The 19,738-nt window shown below is 39.6% G+C and overlaps 1 protein-coding gene across 1 annotated transcript; it reads right to left on the minus strand.

The window, feature by feature from the left end:
• Positions 1 to 347: 347 nt before the first annotated feature.
• LOC102864741 (protein lifeguard 1-like) lies at positions 348 to 18,414 on the minus strand. The gene is made up of 9 exons (XM_006891495.1): positions 18,147 to 18,414; positions 15,909 to 15,987; positions 13,644 to 13,697; positions 12,571 to 12,661; positions 9,337 to 9,374; positions 9,167 to 9,254; positions 6,000 to 6,089; positions 3,514 to 3,561; positions 348 to 497 (listed from the first exon to the last, which is right to left on the minus strand). Exons 1-9 carry the CDS (start codon positions 18,412 to 18,414, stop codon positions 348 to 350), a joined length of 906 nt encoding a protein of 301 aa, XP_006891557.1.
• Between the last annotated feature and the right edge of the window lie 1,324 nt (positions 18,415 to 19,738).

Genomic DNA, 19,738 nt, shown 5'->3' on the forward strand with positions numbered 1-19,738 from the left:
CTCATCTCTTGAATTTATACAAAGTAGAAAAGGCCCACAGAAAGGGTTGCTATGTGACAAAAATGGAATTATGTAACAAACAGTTCCAACTGCCATCTACTCAACATTTGCCTTCATCTGAGAAAAAAAATAAAGCTAAAGCATTCTCAATGTATTTTTTTTTTTTAAGTACAAGGTTTTTTGAAGTGTCCTCCTGATGCCTGAGCTTGGAGACACTCTTTGCCTCTCTTTTGCTCAAGCATTTCTTTTTTTTCCCCCTATCCTTTCTGTAATTAAGTTGAGTTCTGTTAATTGTACAGGGACCTAAGGTTAGGATAAGCATCATCAAGCATTTCTTGACTACATGACTACCGTGCCAACCCAATCAGTTGCAAAATGAAAAGGAAAAGGTTGATGATGTCCAAGTAGATGTTCAGAGCAGCAAAAACATACTCTTCAGGATTCAGGTAAGAATGATGGTGCCCACCTACCATCAGCTGCACATCCATCACCAGGTACTTAAAGAAAAGGGAAAAGTATTAACTTTTTAAGTGCACATTTCTATCAAGTGAGTGTCCTAATCAATCTAGAAAACATTTTTTAATTTAAGGAAAAAAAATCACAGGAAGTCAGTTCATTAATCCATACTACAGCCCAAATCACGCACACCTTCCCCGAGTTTGCACCCTGTCAAAGCCTCATGGGAGCCTGTATAATTTCCCTGACTCCCAAATCCAGCATCTTTTATTTTTTTTTTAGTGACTAAAATTCAGCATCTTAAGTCAGTGAATGGACTTAGGGCAAATAAACTGAACACAAAAACAAATGCCCAAATGCCTCATGATTGTGTTTACTCCTCAGGTTCTTGCTGATTGAACAGTGAAAGCAAATATGGTTGCCAAACATTAGGATGCTCATGAAACAATGATTGTGACTACTTGGAACCTGAGGTGACGAAAGCATCTTTCAAGGAAGTCTCAGGTCCTGGAATCATATGGTGACTCGCTTCACACCTCATTCCCACCACCCCAGCAGTTAAGCATTTAAAACTCAAAAAGCATACAAATTTCTAGCTGCATTCCCCTCTCCAACTTTTTGCTTGAGTAGACCTACCTGAGCCCACAAGTGTTTTTTTGCTCTGCCTAAATTGGAAGTAGAAACTCCAAAATGTATTTTCAGGGAAACAAACTAGGCTCAAAACAAGGCACGATAGACACAACAGTTGTGTAGACAAAGGTTTGAGAGCATAAAAGAAAGCATGGAAATCAGCTCCACTTACAATTTGAGAAGAACTTAGAAAGCTTAAAAAAATGAACTTACCCTTTACCTGGTCTAAGGTGTTCTAATGGCAAAAGATGTGACATAACCCACCCCCGCCATTAAAAAAACAAAACAAAAACCACACACGAAGATGAAGCAAGGATTGGACTTTTTTTTTTAATGCTTTGTGGCAATATCTGGAGTCCAGTATTACTATTCTATTTCTGAGTTATATTTAGAAATGTCTAAAATAATTTCAAAAAATAAAAGTCTTAATGGATATGCATGATGGAAATATGCAGTGGACTTCCATGGAGCCCTTAAAAAATACGATAGACTCGTATCTGCCAGTATGTGGAGTTTATGATTTTTAAGTGAAAAAGCAAAGTGCAGATCATTTTACTGAAAGTATGGCTTTAAAACCCAAACCCATTGATGTGAACTAGATATGGCTTCTGATGACCCTTTAGGACAGAGTGGAATTGCCCCACAGAGTTTCTAAAGCTATAATCTTTAGGAAGGAGATTCCACATCATTTTACCCATGGAGAGTAAAACGTGCTGGTGAGTTCGAACTCCCAACCTTTGCTTTGTTAGTAGCCAAGTGCTTGACTACTAGTCTCCTATAGTATGACTACACTGGAAAGAGAGAAGGGGGTGTGTGGTGGGGTGTGAGTGTGTGGGTGGGTGGGGATACACACACACACACACACACACACAAGTTATCAGGAGGAGTCCCTGGAAAAAGGTATCATGCTGGAAAAGTGAGTTAGTGAAAGGAAGATCTTCCACAAGACAACTGGCAGACTGACTGCAACAATAAGCAGGCTTCAGCACAGCACTTGCGGATGGTGCAGGACTGGGCAGTCTCACTCTGTTTTCCATATGAGTCGCAGGTAACTCAATGGCTCCTAACAATGACATTTTACACACACACACACACACACACACACACACACACACACACACATTCTGAAAGCATTCATAAGACACTGTTAACACTGGGCAAGGACGTAAGAGGGAGATATTTTCATTTTATAACCTACATTATTTTAATTTTAAAACATGGCTATCATTGCTTTGATAACGAAAATTTCCTTAAACTGTTTTAAAGAGGTGGCATAAGAAATGGGACTGGAGGGGGAGCTCTGGTGACCTAGTGGCAAGGAGCTGCAGCTACAATCCCAGAGGCGCACGGTTCGAATCCACCCACCAGATGCTCTGCCGGGGAAGGAGGGGCAATCTCCTCCTGTACCAGTCAGATCTGATTTGACGGTACATGCACACAAAAATAATAAATTTAAAAAAAAAAAGAAATGGGACTAGATTAACTAAAAGAGACTCAAATATATTAGCAAAGACCTCTGCATTTACTCTGTAAGAAGTTCCTATTTTCAAGTATTTGCTTGGTTTACAAGTCAGGGAGGTGGTGAACAGTAAATAAAATACAGGAAATGGAAAATATTTGTTTACTTATCTATTTACTCCAATCTTTTAAAAAGTAAAATGAAAAATCACCTCAGGGATGATAAACTTCAAAGTTTACAAATGATTCTCAATTCTCTTCTTAAATATTCCTTTCAAGAAAAGTTGTGCTTTTTAAAGCTGTCATATCTGCTGGTGGGGTGGAAGTGAGGGAAGCTCTGAGGATGTTTTAACATTTCTTTAAGTGAGCATATCAACCATATAGGGAGACATGGTGGGTAAGGACTTGCACTACCAAGCCGAAGACAAGTGGTTCAAATCCACCAGCTGCTCCACAGGAGACAGCTGAAGAGTCTCCTCCTGTGCAATTTACAGCCTCTGAAAACTTGATGGAGGGTCAGCTATGGGTCAGTTCCAACATGATGGCACATAACAACATCGACAATACGGATTAAGGGAAATGTTTCGCTTTCCTAGTCATTAGCTACCATTGGGATTCAGAAACACCCCACCAGGCCCTTGCTCCTTGCCCATCCTGCTCTGGAAATGCCACTTAAACCTTCACAACACTACCCCAGCCTCCAAAGACAGATGGCTACACCTGAGGTATCTTGGCTGGGAATTGAAGCAGGTATCCCACCTGGAGGACAAGTATGCCAAGCCCAGATCCCACCTCCAGCTCTCCATAGGCTGTCGGTCTTAAATACGACCCTTTAGCAAGCAACAACTCTCCTGGAGGACGTAGCAGTGAATTCCTGACTCCACTTGACTCCAGTCTAGCACAAGGGCAGAGGAAGCACTGTCAATGCACACACCATATTCTTCATCAGAAAGGAAAAGAGAAACTTACAAATGAAAACACCACAGTTCCAAGTCCTGCATATATCAGATGCAGCCACTGGAAAAGAAAAGAAAACAGTTGTATTTTCTTCTGTTAAGAAAGTTGGTCTTAAGAGGAACAGGCAAAGCGCTCTGCTCATCTGGATAAGTGTCTGGTAAAGAAGGGAAATTGGGGCTCAATGAAACAGTCTGGGGGTCACGGTCAGAACTAATAGTAAGGAATTGCCTGACAAATGGAGTCCAAAGAATTTCAACTGAGTCAAGGTCAAACAAGCATGTGTACATAGGACACAGGCTGGTAACAGTCTTCCATTGAAATATGTGTAAGATTATACATCATTTAATTATGTAAGTATTCACTGTATGTGGAAGATTGTATTTGTGAAAAGAAGATTTAGAACAGGGACTGCTGTTGTGAGCAGCCATTAAGGAAGCCCCGACCCAGGTCACCCATGTGTTCCAGAGAGGGCCGGCTCTGTGGGGTTTTCTCGACTGTCATCTTCACACCACTGGTGCCACTGGGCTGCTGTTAGCTGCTGGAGTGTCAGTTCATGGTAACACCACATGTGCAGGGCTTTCAAGGCCATGACCTCCTAGAAGCAGCAACTTCCAACACATTTCTGGGAGCTCTGCTGGCCTAGGAGGTAAGGAGTAGCGCTGCCAACCCAAAGGCAGGCAGTTCAAATCCACCAGCTGCTCCATGGCTGGTGAGTTAGCAGCATGCAAGTTACAGCTTCTGAAAACCCACTAGAGATTGAGCTACGAGTCAGTTGTAATTCAGCAGCAATGAGTGTGAGCTTTTCAACTCCCAACCTTTTGTAGATACAGTAAAGTGGCTAATCATTTGTGCCAGCTGGTGACTCCAGGTTTATACATTTAGCAGGAAACAGAGTATCTTTTTATTATTATTATTATTATTATTATTATTGAAATACAGTATTGTAAGTATACCTAGTGACATTATAAACATCTATAGAACTCATCTAATAAATATTTACAGTATTACCAACAATCCTAGCTATCATCAATAATAATAAATAGAGTTACACACTTTTACTCACACATTTGTTATTTCTTTGATCTCGTCTCTAAACATGCAGGAGTTCTGAGGTAGAGTCTCAGGGGTTTGCTGGGCAGACTCCTCTCATAAGATTTACAGCCTTTGAAATCCAGTGGAGAATCTGCTAGCTATGAGGTGGTTCCGACTTGATGACAGTGAAGCCTACATGGTCGTTTTTTAAATTCCACTGAGTCAGGCACAGTTAACTCTTGGACACTTGTCCAGGTGTTGCTAAAGAATCTTTTTGGTTCAGCATTTGGACCAAGCTGGTCATGGACGCAGGCCAGCTTCAGTGGACCTGACCTCCAAAAGGGTTTCAGTCACAGATAGACACCACAGGTCCAAGTCCTTTTGATTTTCTGACTCCAGCACTTTGCATCTTTTATTATAATACTTTGCTTTGTCTTCCTGAGGTGCCCTTTGAAATCTTCTGTTCAGCAACTTAATGTCCTAATTTCCACTCCCCCCCCCATTTGTTTTGGCTTCTAGGCATTCAAGTGCAGTAATATTCAGAGTCATTTCTGACATCCATCTCGATCTTTTCTTCCTCCTCTGCCTTTGTAATGACCTTTTGCATTTTTCATGGATGATTTTCAGAATCTATTAATCTCACAGGAGCAGACTGTCCCTCTTTGATAGAGCAGCTGGTGGATTCAAACTGAGTGACTTTGGGATTACAGAGCAGCTTCTTATCACTATGCCATCAGAGTTCTCTGTAGTCTTGAGTATGGCTTCAGTATACACTCCCAAGAGCCATAGTATCTGCCCCAAAAACACCAGTCTGGAGACTGAGAGGATAGGCCTCTAAAGCTCCAATTGCTAGGAATTTAATGAACACAGGACTCTAGGTGGTATGCTCTGAAATCCATTGCCTCAAATCACACTTCCTACTTCTCAGTCTTTGGTGGAGGGTACTAAGACGCTTCTTGAAAAACAGCTCTTTCAGCTAAGGACTATTTGATGGCCTTGCTGAAGCTGACTTGGACTATGCCACATCTAAAATCCATCCACTCAAACTTCCATCCTTCTCTCCCCTATTGCCTATTGTTGTGTATCTTCGAGTCAGAACCTACCTTTAGCTGACCTTCCAGTGGGTTTTCTGAGGCAGTTAATCACATGGGAGGAGATTGCCCATCTTTCTACCACAAGGCAGCTGGCAGATTTAAACAGGTCATTGGTGGATTCAAACCACGTATCTTCAGGATTGCAGAGCAGTTTCCTACCACTAGGCCACCAGAGCTCCCTGGTGTCTGACAGCAATCTCAGATATTCTGCAGCTCCTTCTTCATTTGCTCTCACAGATTTTTCTCCAATAAGATCCTCTCATGTGTAGCCCCATATTGTTATCTGCTTCTCAGGAGACTAGACTTACACAACTAGCATTTCACCTATATTACCAACAATTATTTGAGTTTTTCAAATGAGGTTTTACTTACATATGATCGTATGACAATGATAAGAATTCCAAAGATCAAAAGTATGAAGAGAAAGACAAAGAGCACTCCACTACACAGGGTAAAATCCCACTGAGGAGACATAAAGAGAACAAAAATAAACTCACCACCTGTAAGACATTTGCAGATGTTTAGAGATGCATCTTATACACTAGCTAGAAACTAGCTGGGGAGTTGGGGTTTTTTGTTGTTGTTTTCCGTTAAGCCACTGTACTTAATTATCCTTAGCAATAGAAATACAGGTGAAAATAAAAAGAAGTAGGAAAAATTCAGTGTCTTGTCCTTCACAGAACAGATTTAAGGACTCCTTAACATACTGCAATAGCTTTCTACTAAAGAGATAACTCTATCAACCAAAAAATGGACAAACTAGATTGAGCCACTTTGAAAACGAAAGACAAAGCTTTAAAGTTCAACATTCTCTCTCTCTCTCTCTCTCTCTCTCTCTCTCTCTCTCTCTCTCTCTCTCTGTGTGTGTGTGTGTGTGTACCATCAAATCGCATCTGCAAGAGGAGAGTGCACCTCCTTCTTCAGTGAAGCATCTGGTGGATTTGAACCACACACCTTCAGGATTATAGCACAGCTTCTTGCCACTAGGCCACCAGAGCTCCCTTTAAAGTTTAATATTCTTAAGGCTGAAAAGACATTCTCTTCGCACTTGATCAAGCTCTCCTTGGGGATGGATGAGGCCTACTTGAAACCAGCTGTTTTGCTAGTAATTTTACCTTGGCTAGTTCAGGGGGAAGTTACCAAGAAGTAAAAGTAATGTCATTTATAAATTTTTGACAAGCTACTAAATGTTGAGAAAGAGCATTTAAGGATGATATTATCAATAATTTATTTCTTGATACATATTTTGCCTCTATTTTATTTTTTTTTTAAAAAAACAGCTTTTAGTAATATTTTTAAAACATTGCTCTATATTTAATTCCATTCCATTCAAGAAATTTAGACTACTCTCTTCTTACACAGATATATGTTTTACTGTTTGAAATGCTCTATCAGAGATATACACACACACACACACACATATATATATATATACACTTATATATACACATACACACGTATATACACATATATACACACACATATATATACACACACATACACATATATATACACACATATACATATACACACACACACATATATATACATATATAAAATATTCTGTAGAAACCATGCATGCATTTCAATCTCCTACTTTGTGACTTCCAGACACTCCTGCCATCTGGTTGATTCTGACTAATGGTAGCTCTCCAGCATGTTTCTGAGACATGTTTCTGAATCTTAACAGGGAACACTGCCTCATCATTCTCCCGCTGAATGGCTGGTGGATTTGAATTGCTGACCTTATGGGTCACCAGAGCTCCTTCTTTTTTTCCCTTTTTTAAAAATTTATTATTAATTTCAATGAAAATTCACAGAGACTTCGGATTTCCATTCATTCCTTGTTGTACTTTACTCCCCTCTCAACCCTCCCCCCTAGTACACTACCCTCCTGGAAAAGTAAAAGAAAAATTCTTTCATTGTTTTACAAACCCTCTCCCCAGGTCCACTCCACTATACAGCCTTTGCTCTGGACTTCTGTCATGACAAAAATACCTAATCACCTATCTCTTTTAAACAGTTCTCTTCCTTATCTGTTTCAATGCAGTATACATTATTGAACCCATCTTTCTCAGTCTCCCCTCAACCCTGATGTCAGTCCTGTTTTACAACAGTGGCACCAGGCAGTATTTGTCCTTTTGTGACTGAGATACTTCACTCAGCATAATGTCCTCCAGGGTCACCCATTCTGAATAATATTGCAAGAGTTACTTGTTTTTCAATGCAGTGTAGTATTCCATTGTGTGAATATACCACAGCTTCTCTCCATTTGTTTGTTGATGGGCACTTAGGTTGTTTCCAACTCCTTGCTATTGTGAACAAAGCCGCAATAAACATGGGTGTGCATAGATCTGCTTGGGTGTCAGTTATGATCTCTTTGGGGTATATTCCCAGTAGTGGACTTGCTGGGTCAAATGGTATCTCTATTTGCAACTTTTTGAGAAAGCACCATACCGCCTTCCACAGTGGTTGCACCCAGAGCTCCTTCTAAATCTGTAATATTGTTGTTGATAACACTGAATTGTCCACAATCCTCTGTATAATAGAATGAAATGCAGCCAAATCCTAGGCCATCCTCACCATCTCTCCTGTGCCTGTGTCCATTATTGCAGGTGCTGTGTCAACCCGCCTTGTGGAGGCTCTTCCTCATTCTGGCTGACTCTACTTGACCAAGCATGACTTCTTTCTCCAGGGGGCGAGCCTCTGCTCATAACATGTCCAAAGTTTGTGCATGCTTCTTACTTCTGATGAGCATTGCAGCTACACTCCTTCCAAAATAGATTTGTTTGTTCTCCTTACAGACAAGGGCATATTGGGCATATTCAATACTCTTCACCAACATCCTATCTCAAAGACATCATTCTCTTCCCACCTTCCTTTTTCACTTACCAGCTCTTGGATGCATAGGAAGTGATTGCAAATACCAGCCTTGGGCAAGATCCATTTTAGTCCTCAGAGTGGTACCTTTGTTTTTTACAAACTTTAACTAGATCTTTCGCAGCAGATTTGCCCAATCCCATTATGTCATTTGATTTCTTGACGGTTCTTTCCATGAGTGTTGATTGTTGGAGTCAAGTAAAATGAAATTTTGACAATTTCATTGTTTTCTCCCTTGCTTTTTATATTGCTAAGTGTCTGTGATGATCACAAGTTAGGAAGCCTATAGCATTGTTTTCTGTCCTTAGAGCCTTTATTAGTCAGAATTGGTTTGCTGGCACACAACAAGAGACCCAAGGAGGAGTACAGATGGCTACCCAACCCAGAAGGAGATGTATTGATGCATGTCTTGAGACAAACAGTAATTTCATTTAAATGGAGCCCAGCTAGCATAGGAGGACACTATGGAAATAAATATTCCTACTGCATTCCTGTCCTGCAGTCTCTGAATAGGAGTCCCTCAATGGTTTAACCCAATGAGAATCCAGGAGTGAGAAAACCATGAAAAGTGAGGCCCACAGAACAGCAGAGCAGAGGGGAGCAAAGGAAGCTATCTCAGCACCAACCTTATTATGGGAGTCTGCTTTAATGATACGTACTTTTGTTTGTAGAGCAAACAGAGTGAGCGCTAATGTCACCAAAGCAGTGGCTCCTACTGCCCATAACACTTCTTCAGCATTGTAGAAGCTAAAAGCAGAAGTTGAGGTTAGTGTACAAATACGTGCAAAGAAAAGCATATATAAAAAAAGAAGCTGTATCAAAGACTTACACTGATACAGTTCCAAGCAGAAGACCTTGAAGAATTGTCTGAAAACAAAAATTTTCAGTAAATCAGTAGCTGACCCCTGAGGTGAGGGGCTAGGGGGCAACAAGGAGGATGCACTAGTACAGGAAGCTACAGGGCAACTGTGGGGGGAAAACAGAACCGAACCTTTTCTCTACATTTTCCTCCAAATTGACAAGCACAAAGTATTTCGTTAGTACAATTTTCTTAACACAAGGGTGACTTTCAGCTTTTCAGTGAATTGATTATGAATGTAGAAACCATATTTCCATTAAATAGAGCTATCCACAAAGGAACAGGCCCTTTCCATAGTGCATAGGTGAGAACAAAATTCTTCAAAGATCTCAGACATGGGAGGCAAGCTGAGAGCATCTCAGTGCCAGGAGGTAGAACAGGAGGGCAACTGCCCACAGAGCAAGTTCCTGGGCCTGTAGTTGTCAAGTGGAGACTAAGAAGGGGGTTGTGTGAAGACGTGGATGCGGGTTGGACGACTCCCCTGGCCTAAATGGAGCTGGGATCAGGCACTGTGCACTCAGAGCACAGCGAGGGTGAGGGAGGCACGGCTGAGAGCTAATCAGAAGGCAGTGGAGCTGGAGGATGAAGGCAAGAAAGGGAACAAAGACATGCCCTGGGCACAGTCAGGATCAGAGGATGATCACAGCAGGCAGAGCTCAGGAGGACTACAGTGAACACCAGCTCCAGGGTCTGAAGAAAAGGGCGAGCTGGTTAGACGCAGTGTCAGGGTCAAATCCGGAGATGGCTGATCTGATGATCCATGAGCAAAGTCAGGGGAAAATAACTAGAGCGGTTAGTGGGGCTTGAACTCTGTCAACCATGCCCCGGATCAACGACTGGGAAAGAGCTAGAATCCCAGGGTGTCTTGAATTGCTTCTCTGGATTAGGTAAACCCAACAACTACCTAATTCCCTGCTTTGTTAAACTTGGCTAAGTAGCCTGTAGTTATTTCCATTGTAAGGAAGTTCGTATCTTTTCAACTCACATGAAACACTTTAATAAAGTGCCTGCTCAAGATTTCATTTCATCTTCTTCTATTAGCTCATTTGCTTCGTAGTTCTCTTTTTTTTAGTAGCTCATGGAGCAGCAGTCAGTGGTGCCGTTCACATTCTCTCCTCTTCTCCCTCAACCCGCCCCCCCCCCCCAAGTATGGAAGGGCGGAGAGAAAGGAGGAGGAGAGAATAAGAACGCTAATTTCAAGCTGGAAAGTGTCTTTCAGATTTTGGAAAAGTAGAAAGGTGAGTCGCAAGATGCCTCAGAAATCAACCTGCGTGATGACGTGATGAGCTCAGAGCATGGGATCAAGGGGCCTGATATTTACAAGGCATATGCTGTCTTCAGTAAATATTTTCTTTCAATCAATTTCTGAACTCTTTTAATCCATTTACTCTCTCATCCTTGAAGAGCACATTGAATCTAGCTTCATACTTCTGGGATACATAGTGTCCACCTACATTTTCTGACTCTTGGGATCTGGTGGGAAGATGTTGTCCCATTTTTGGTGTGTTTTGCTGTCTGGGCCTACAGACCTGCATGAATCTAAAGAAATAAGTCTCATCCCACCAACCTCAACAAAATTTACCCATTTTGTAAAAAAATTCCACTAATTGTACTCACATTACTTAATTTTCCCCTATTTTGTTCAAAATGCTTCCAGTTATTGAAAACACATGCTGTCAAGAAAAATATCAAAGCAAGAAAAAGAATTCTATCTTGAAAGCTACTATCTGCTTTGCGCAAAAATCTCTCTAAAGCTTTTATTCCCTTCTTGCAATAAACATCAAAACATTTAAAATATTGAAAAGTGCCTGTAAAAAAATCATTCCTTCCATTTGTTGGCCTCTGTTACAAGATGTGTGTTCTTTAGTGGTTCACCCGAGCAATAGCCAACCCAGCATGCCTCAGTGCCCTGGCAGGAGAGAAAAGGCTCACCCACTGGCACCAAAGAACCAATTTCCTCCAACCTTGAGAGAAAACTATCCTCCTCAACATAAAAGCCACAGTGAACCCTGGACCGTGAGAATACTACCATTCCCATCCTTGCTCGTGCGTCCTTCCTTGAGTTAGCCACTAGAAAACCTAGAGCCAAGTCTGAGATCTCAACACTGTGTGCATTTCATGCCTTAATCCACCCTTCTTCTTCCTTCCATTAGATTTCTCCATCTTCTTTTATAAAGGATATTTCTTCTGTAAATTACCTCAAATCTGCCTTGGAACCAGATGAGGAAGAAATAATTTCATAAGTAAATATGTCTTACATGAAAAAGTGGTCAACACTTCCTGGGAAGAAATGGAAACATTCCCTAACAGAATCCTTTGTGGACACTACCATAAATCATCCTGGAACAGCTCTGGATCTTCCCAAGAGGAGTAAAATTCCTTAAGAGAGTGAGTGTTGCCTTAAGTAAGGTTTGGCTTGATGCAAAGCAGTGGGAAGAAGAGAGTCAGCACCAGGAAGATGCCCAGGAGTCCTTAAGGAAGATCCTGTGACTAGCCCAGGAGATGAACCTTTGAGATGAGGGGAAATGATGGAATTCTGAAAATCTCAGACAATCTGGGTGCTCCCTGTACCAGCTAAGAGCTGGCAAGATCCTACGGTCTCCTTGAGCAATCAAGAGAAGAACAGGCTTCAAGAACTTTGACGTTTCCTGTCGTCCATAAAGGACTGGGTGACACAAAGTGGACAGGGCAGGCATGGTGAGGCTTTGTGAATACAGCCTTCAATCTACCAGGAACCACTGTTTAGATAAATGAGAAACATACACCCACTCTCACCCCCACCAGTCCCCAACTCCCGGGGGCTGTAACAGTCTTCCTTAACTGAGATACATGATGGGAAAACAGGAGAGAATAAGAAATTTGTTAAGTCTGATTGAGGTTTATCAACAGCTAGATTCCCTGTTCCTGAGATGTAGCCCCAACATGGGAGTGGGATCCCTGTGCAGCCTTGACAGAAAAAGCAAGTTTTCTAGCATAAAGCAGTCACCTGAGCGTCCTAAACTCTCCAATCTACTAAGAAGGCCTTCGTATAAGCAAGTTCGTTACATCTTTACAAGCAGATTTAGTCAAATGACTATCTTACAAATATTTCTTGTCTGAATTATTCCATAGGAAGTATTTTCACCATAAATAGAACCAATCTAATAGTGTGACACAAATATATTCCAGGGGTCAACTGAACAGGTGTTGACAAGTTTTACTTACAAACAATGCCAGGAGAATGTAATTTATAGGCACTTGACGACGGAGCTCCCCACAGCAAGCCAGGATCAAAAGTACAACAAAAAATGCTGGTCTGAAGGAGATTTAAAATCTTGTATTACTTAATTTATATGATGTGTGTTCTATATCATTTAGTACACGATAATAAGTATTATAAAATAAACAAAACTTTTATGTGCCATGTTATTGAAGTTACTCATAGCTGACCCTCCAGAGCGTTTTCAGAGGCTTTCAATCACACTGGAGGAGACTGCTCATCTTTCTCCTGCAGAAATTAAAACTAGATGCCTTTAAGTTGGCTGCAAAGCTCCTTACCATACCATAAGGCCACCAGATTTCCATTAACAAAAATAGTACTACTTTTTCAAGCTTTTTATATCAGGTTATTGCCATTTAGAATTTTTTTTAAAAAAAGAACACCACTAAACTTTTAATTTCGAAATCATTATACATTCCCAGGAAGTTGCAAAGGAAGTATTGAGAGGTCCCATGTGCCCTCCACTGAGTTTTCCATCAAAAGTTAAAACCAAACAAAAGACCTAATGTCATCACGTTGATTGCAATGAATAGAAACCTCACAGGACAGAGTAGAACCAATCCATGGGGTTTTCAAAACTATTACCTTTACGAAAGCCAACTGTAGCAGGTTGACTCAAGATTTGCTCACCTTTGGGTTAACAGTAAGGAACTTTAACCACGGCACAATCAGAGCTCCTCCCTGTAGCTACCCTTTATTCTAGAACAATATCTATTCAAGTACAAAACTTGGAAATTGGCTTTGGTATAACACAGGTCTATGTATAGATTTTTGTGTGTGTAACATTGCTGCAGTCAAGATTCAGATATATTCCACACAAAGATCTCCTTTGATGCTACTCATTCATAACACACACATGCACACACACATATAACACCTGGCAAACATTATTTTGTTTTGTATATCCATTATGTTTTCATTTCAGGAATGCTACACCTTTCTTAGATTTTTAGAATAAAAGAACCATTCAATCAAGCTACTAGTAGAATTTCTTTAAATTAATTGCAATGATACTTACAAAAGTGCATAGTTGAACCAGGGATGCAGGAGTATCCACACTCTTAAAGCTTGCCTGGTTTAAAAAAAATTGTATATATATTTCTAAACAAGAAATACAACTAGTGTAATATTTAAATATAAGAAAAACAATATCATAAGAAGAAAGAGGAATACCTTAAAACTGGTTACCATGGTACAACCACTATTTAAGGTGGTCTGGCACTTTCTCAGACAGTTGGAAATAGAAATACCATTTGATTCAGCAATGCCACTAGGAATATACCCTAAAGAAACCAGAACTGCCACCCAACTAGATGTGTATATACTCATATTTATTGCTATATTATTCACAATACCAAAGATATGGAAGCAAGCAACCCAAATGTCCATCAACGAATCAATGGACAGAAAAACTGGTATTTTTACACAACAGAATACTACGCAACAATGAAAAAGAAGGAACTCATAAAATATTATACAACATGGGTGATCCTAGAGGACATTATGCTGAGTGAAATATCTCAGTCACAAAAAGGACAAATATTGTACAATATCACTGTTATAAAATAGAACTGACATGGTGGTTGAGGGCTAACTAACAAAAGAGGGGATAAATGATGAACACTGCATTGGAACAGTTGAAGGAAAGAACTGTTTAAAAGGAAGATATGATCAGGGATTATTTGTATGGCAATAGTCCAGAATAAGAGGTGCATAGACAAGTGAACTAAGGGAGGGCCTGGAGACTAAAGGAAGAAGTTATGCAACAATGAATGAATATTATTTTTTTAAAAAAGTGAACTAGGGGTTATGGAGGAAAATAGGTATAACCATTAATTAATGAAAAATCAACTTTTCTGTAAACTTTAAAAAAATCATAACTTAAGAAATTAAGAATAAAAGAAATATTTTTATCTTATTTTCTTTAAATTTATTATTAATTTCAGTAAAAATTTACAGGGACTTTGGATTTCCATTCATTCATTGTTGCACTAAGAAATAATTTTTTTTAAAAAACTGGTTACCAGTGATAAATGTGGATTGAAATGTTTCCATATTTCTGTTTTAAATAGATTTATTTCAAAAATTAGGTTTATAATAAGTTATAAAGCAAATTCAGATTCTGCAAATATCCTAATGAAGGTTTTTATTATAAAAATTGCTGAGACTGATGTGTGTACAAATAAAAATAACAACTTCTTACATATTTATTTTGTAAAAACAGATCTTCATAGAATGGATTTTAACTCTGATGGTTCATAGGATTTAAGAAACTCTTCGGAGCTTAGGGGTGGGCAGGGAGAAAAGTGCAACAATGAATGAATGGAAACTAAAAAAATGTGTAAGTAAAATGATACTCAGTTGGTCTAAGTTAGGACACAGATGTTTGAAAGCAGGAGTGGTATCCACTTCCTAAACAATAATGCTATGCCTCTGGAAACTTTATGAACTTTGAGAAATGATGATAGTTATAAGTCGGCTTCAGTCCTTTAGTTCATAGAGTCGCTATGAGTTGGGCTTGACTGGACAGTAATCAACAACAGCAACAACAACAGGACATCATGTATTGTAATAAAAAAAAATAATAATGTGTGTATTTTTTTCCAATCTGAAAAAAAAGTCTCTTGAACAGCAAACAAAAAACAATGCCCCAAATAAGAGTGAAATAAAAAGTTCGTCGCCTTGAAAGAATAAAATAGAATAAACCAACACTTGGTGTAGGATCTGTCCCAGAAAAATAAAGCCCCCCCCACAAAAAATTTTAAAAAATAAGGGGAAAAAAAAGTAAAAGAAAGCCATAGAAATACTACTTATGTTGTTGATAGTTGCAGTCCAATTGCTTCTGATTCATGAGGCCCCTTTGTGAGCATAGTTGGACTGTGTCACAGGTTTCCTTTGAAAAGCCGTGACCCCTCTGAAAAAGATTAATAAGCTTGTCCTCCAAAGAAGCTCTGAGTAGGTTCAAACTGCCTTAGGCTAAGTTGCTTGTGCCACCAAGGAACTTCCACAGACATTCTGTCACTTCTGAATGAACGGCAAGTGGGACTGACCCAGTGCCTGCAACCATAGGTTTTAGCAGAGCCGAGCCTGAGGATGGCGCAGGATCAGGCAGGGCTTCGTTTTACTGTTCTCAGGGTCACTGGGAATTGGAACCAACAAAAGGGTATATAAAGACAACAGCTATTAATGACTAAGAAAAAAAGAAATAGTTTTTAATATCTAAACTAAAACTGATTAATAATTTTATGAACAATCTAATATTTCATCAGTAATAAAAACTTACCAAAAAATAAACACACTGATAATTGCCCCGGTGATAAGCAACTGCCCAGTCAGCAGGAGGAACACTTTCCTAAGGAAAGCTGAGGAGACAGAAATATTCTTATTTTTATAACACGAATATTTAAAAGTAAAAATATAAATGTAATCAACTTTTTGAGTCCAAGAAACCTTTAGATTTAGTAATAAAGCATGTTTATGCTTCATAAAAAAGAATATTTTTCTCATCTGACCAATGATATATCATCCTACAATACATGCATAAGCCTTGAAAACACTACACTGTGTGAAAGAAGCTAATCACAAAAGAGCACTTATTATAGAATTCTATTTATATGAAATGTCCAAAACAGGTAAATTCATAGAAAGTAGATTTATGGTGAGGGCAATGGGAGCGTGAGTGCTGGTGGGCATGGTGAAGTGGGTACAGGATTTTCACTCCTGCAGGTGGTGAAAGGATAATAAAAGTAGATTGTGGTGAAAGCTGAACAACTCTGGAAATAAACTAAAAGCCACTGAATTGTACACATAAGTGGGTGAGTTTTATGACATGTAAACTATACCATGACATTACTATGAGTCCAAAATGGCTTGCTATAGCTACTGATGACAACAAATTATATCTAAAAAAAATCTTTTTAAAACCTTACATCCCCTACCACCTCCGTAACTCTTCTCATGCCATTGTCCTGCTCTACTTCTCCCTTTTTTCCATAACATTTTAATCTTCTCATGTACTATATGATTTATAGGGGAGGAGGTAGACTCTTCCCTACAGAAGAGGCAGATGCAAATAATTACTCTAGCCTTTGAAAATAAAAACCCAGTTCCAACTCCATAGCAGTGAGTGAGTAAATATTACGAGACCGTGTGTGCACGTGTGTTATAACATTGATTCCAATTCCACATTAAACCTCTTTTTCTCGTCTATGAAATGGTAATAATAGTACTTATGGAGTTGCTATAAGAACAAAAAAACAATACCATTTCCCTGTGGCAGAGGCTGCAAATTGCTTCCTAATAGCCATTCTCCCCAACTCCCTCACTATCACATTTAAGATAACGATGAGAATGGGCCCAACTCAAACATTACAGACAGAGGTAGCCACATCATATGTGGAGGGCCAGTGACATACAGTTGGAGACTATTTTGTGGGTTTTCTGAGAAAGTTTCTGAAAAAGGCTCCAAGTGGGTCTACTCTTAGGCCCAATTCGTGAATGATGCCAACGGTGTTCTAGTGTTCTGCTTTGACCTTTCGTTGCTTTTGAGTGTTTGCCTTTTACCTCCTTCCTACCTAGGAAGCTGGAGTTGCAGTCACAGGCTGGATGGTGGGACACAGGGACAACAATGGGGATTCAAAATCCACAGTCTTCCTTCAAGGTGTCCAGACGCTAAGAGGGCCAAAGAAATCAGAGGGAAAAGAACCTGGGCCCCTGTGGACAACAGGGACCAGCATCATTAGCCTTGGACCAGCTATCTTCAAATGTCATATTTCATGGTGGGGAAAACCCCCAAAACTTCTCATTTATTTAAGCACAGCTTTTTAGGTTTCTAATATTCACAGTTGAATTTATTTCTTAACTTTTACAGAATATGGTTTAAAACCACATTATGGCATTATGTTGTATGTAACAGTAGACATTCTACTACCAATGACTAAATTCTGTCTTCCAAGAATACTAAAAAGTATCTAACAAAATGCATTTAGTATGAGGTTTTGAAGGCCTGTGATAATTGGAAGAAGTCTACTATAGTAGTTTATATGTTTCATGGTAAAACATGACTAAATCCATCCAGTTCCTTTGAGTCAAAACACCCCCTAGACTTTTCCAAGGTGTACATCCTACAGAAGATGATTGCCACATCTTTCCCCCATGTAGCATCTGAGGAGTTCTAAACATCAGCTTCTCAGTTAATAGTGCAGTTTTTTAACCATTGTTCCACCAGGGCTCCTTAAAGCAAGACAAGGAAAAAGCAAAATTAAACCCAGTAGTTCGCTCTATGAAAACTTTTTAAGACATCATTTGCTTTTCTCTTTTAAAAAGAATTTTTATTGTTGTCCTTTTTTTTTTTTAAATGTATGTACCGTCAAATTGGATCTGACTGGTACAGGAGGCGATTGTTCTACCTTCTTCAGCAGAGCATCTGATGGATTTGAACCGCGCATCTCTGGAATTGCAGTGCAGTTTCCTGCCACTAGGCCACCAGAGCTCGCCTATTGTTATCATTTTAAACTCTTACCTCTGCGGATAGATTTATCTGAGAATGGGTTGGGTGGTGGTGTACTGCTGTCCTCTGTTGTGCTGTCCTCTGAAATTTGGACCACGTAGTCCTTTGATCGCTCCCCAGCCATTGGTTCAGGATTCTCAGTATGTTTTTTTGGGTCAGGAGAAGATTTGGGAAGTTGATCAGCTTGGGACTCGACGTTTACACGGTCTGCTGCTTTCTGCACCAGGTATAGATGGTCTCCAGAGCTAAAGTCTCCTGGCTCACTAATCTCTAAGTCCATCTTCCTGGAGAGGAAAGAATTAGTATTCATGCCTATGCTCACTTAGAATCTTAGCATCTTCATAATGTTTAGATAATTTTTTCCTTAATTATATTTGCTCAATAGTGCTTAATTACTATTTGTTGAGTGTGTGGTGAACAAATATTTTTAAGATGAGGCCTGGAGAGTAAAATAATTAATCTTTTATTAAATTGGCATCTTTTACAAATTTGCATAACAAGTAGGTAAGAAACCCACTATATGTGAAAAGTATGGAGTTTCCATTTTCCTCTCTATTCTCAAATAGCTTCCAGTTTGGAAGAGAAAATAATTAAACAATAATATAAAAGGTGTTATGTGCAAAGCTAAAGACAATGGAAGACGCTATGAGAGTTCTTAGGGAGCTCTGGTGGCCTTGGGGCAAGAAGCTGCCCTGCAATCCCAAAGACACTCGGTTTGCATCCGCCAGGTGCTCTGCTGTAGAAGGGGAGGCAATCTCCTCCAGTGCCAGTTGGACCAGTCAGATCTGAATCGATGGTACACAACAAGAAAAAGATTTTAAGAGAGAGAGAGTCCTTAATGAAGTTTGAGCAAAGATGCTAGGTGTAGGTGTGTTTGTTGAAAATGAGATTTAAACTGTAGCTGGAAAATGAGTAGGAATTAGCTAAGTGAAAAGATGAGGGAAATTCCACGCAGAGGAACCAACTTAGTAGACCAAGACTAGAGAAAGTAAGGAGCAAAGGTTGCAGAAATGGAAGTAAGTGTATATGGTCAGAGCAGAAGATTAGAAGAGGACAGTGGAGTTTAGTCACAGGCATGTTGGGGGCATATCACTGAGGAGCTGGCCAGAGAAATTAAGAAAACTAGATGAGTAAGTTAAGTACTGCCTCAGAACTCCAGAGGAGTAGAGTAGCCTTATTATGAAGGCATCCTTTTCAAGTAATGGAGAATAATTATTATTTCAAAAAATTAGAAAGTAAAAAAGGAATTAGAAAGTCACATTTAAAAGACTGAACAGCTTCTTTTTTCTCCCTCTTCATGACTTGACAGCACATAACAACAACCACAACCTACTTAACCACTGCTAAGTGAAACTAGTGTTATATTTTGGAGAAAATTCTTCTACTTTGTACATCACTCTTTGTCAATTTGCTGTACTGAGGTAATCTGGTTTGCTGTGATGCTGAATCTTGTGCCATTGGGGTATCAAATGTCATAATGGTTTCCCCATGTAGATAGTGTTAGGTAGAGCTCCCAGTTATAAAGCAGGTTTGGAAGCAGGAGTGGCATCCACTTCCTAAACCACATGCCTATGGAAACTCTATGAACTTGGAGAAATGACAGT

This window comes from Elephantulus edwardii, unplaced genomic scaffold, assembly GCF_000299155.1.
Source record: "Elephantulus edwardii isolate Elephantulus edwardi_28Jun2011 unplaced genomic scaffold, EleEdw1.0 scaffold00098, whole genome shotgun sequence".
Taxonomy (NCBI): domain Eukaryota; kingdom Metazoa; phylum Chordata; class Mammalia; order Macroscelidea; family Macroscelididae; genus Elephantulus; species Elephantulus edwardii.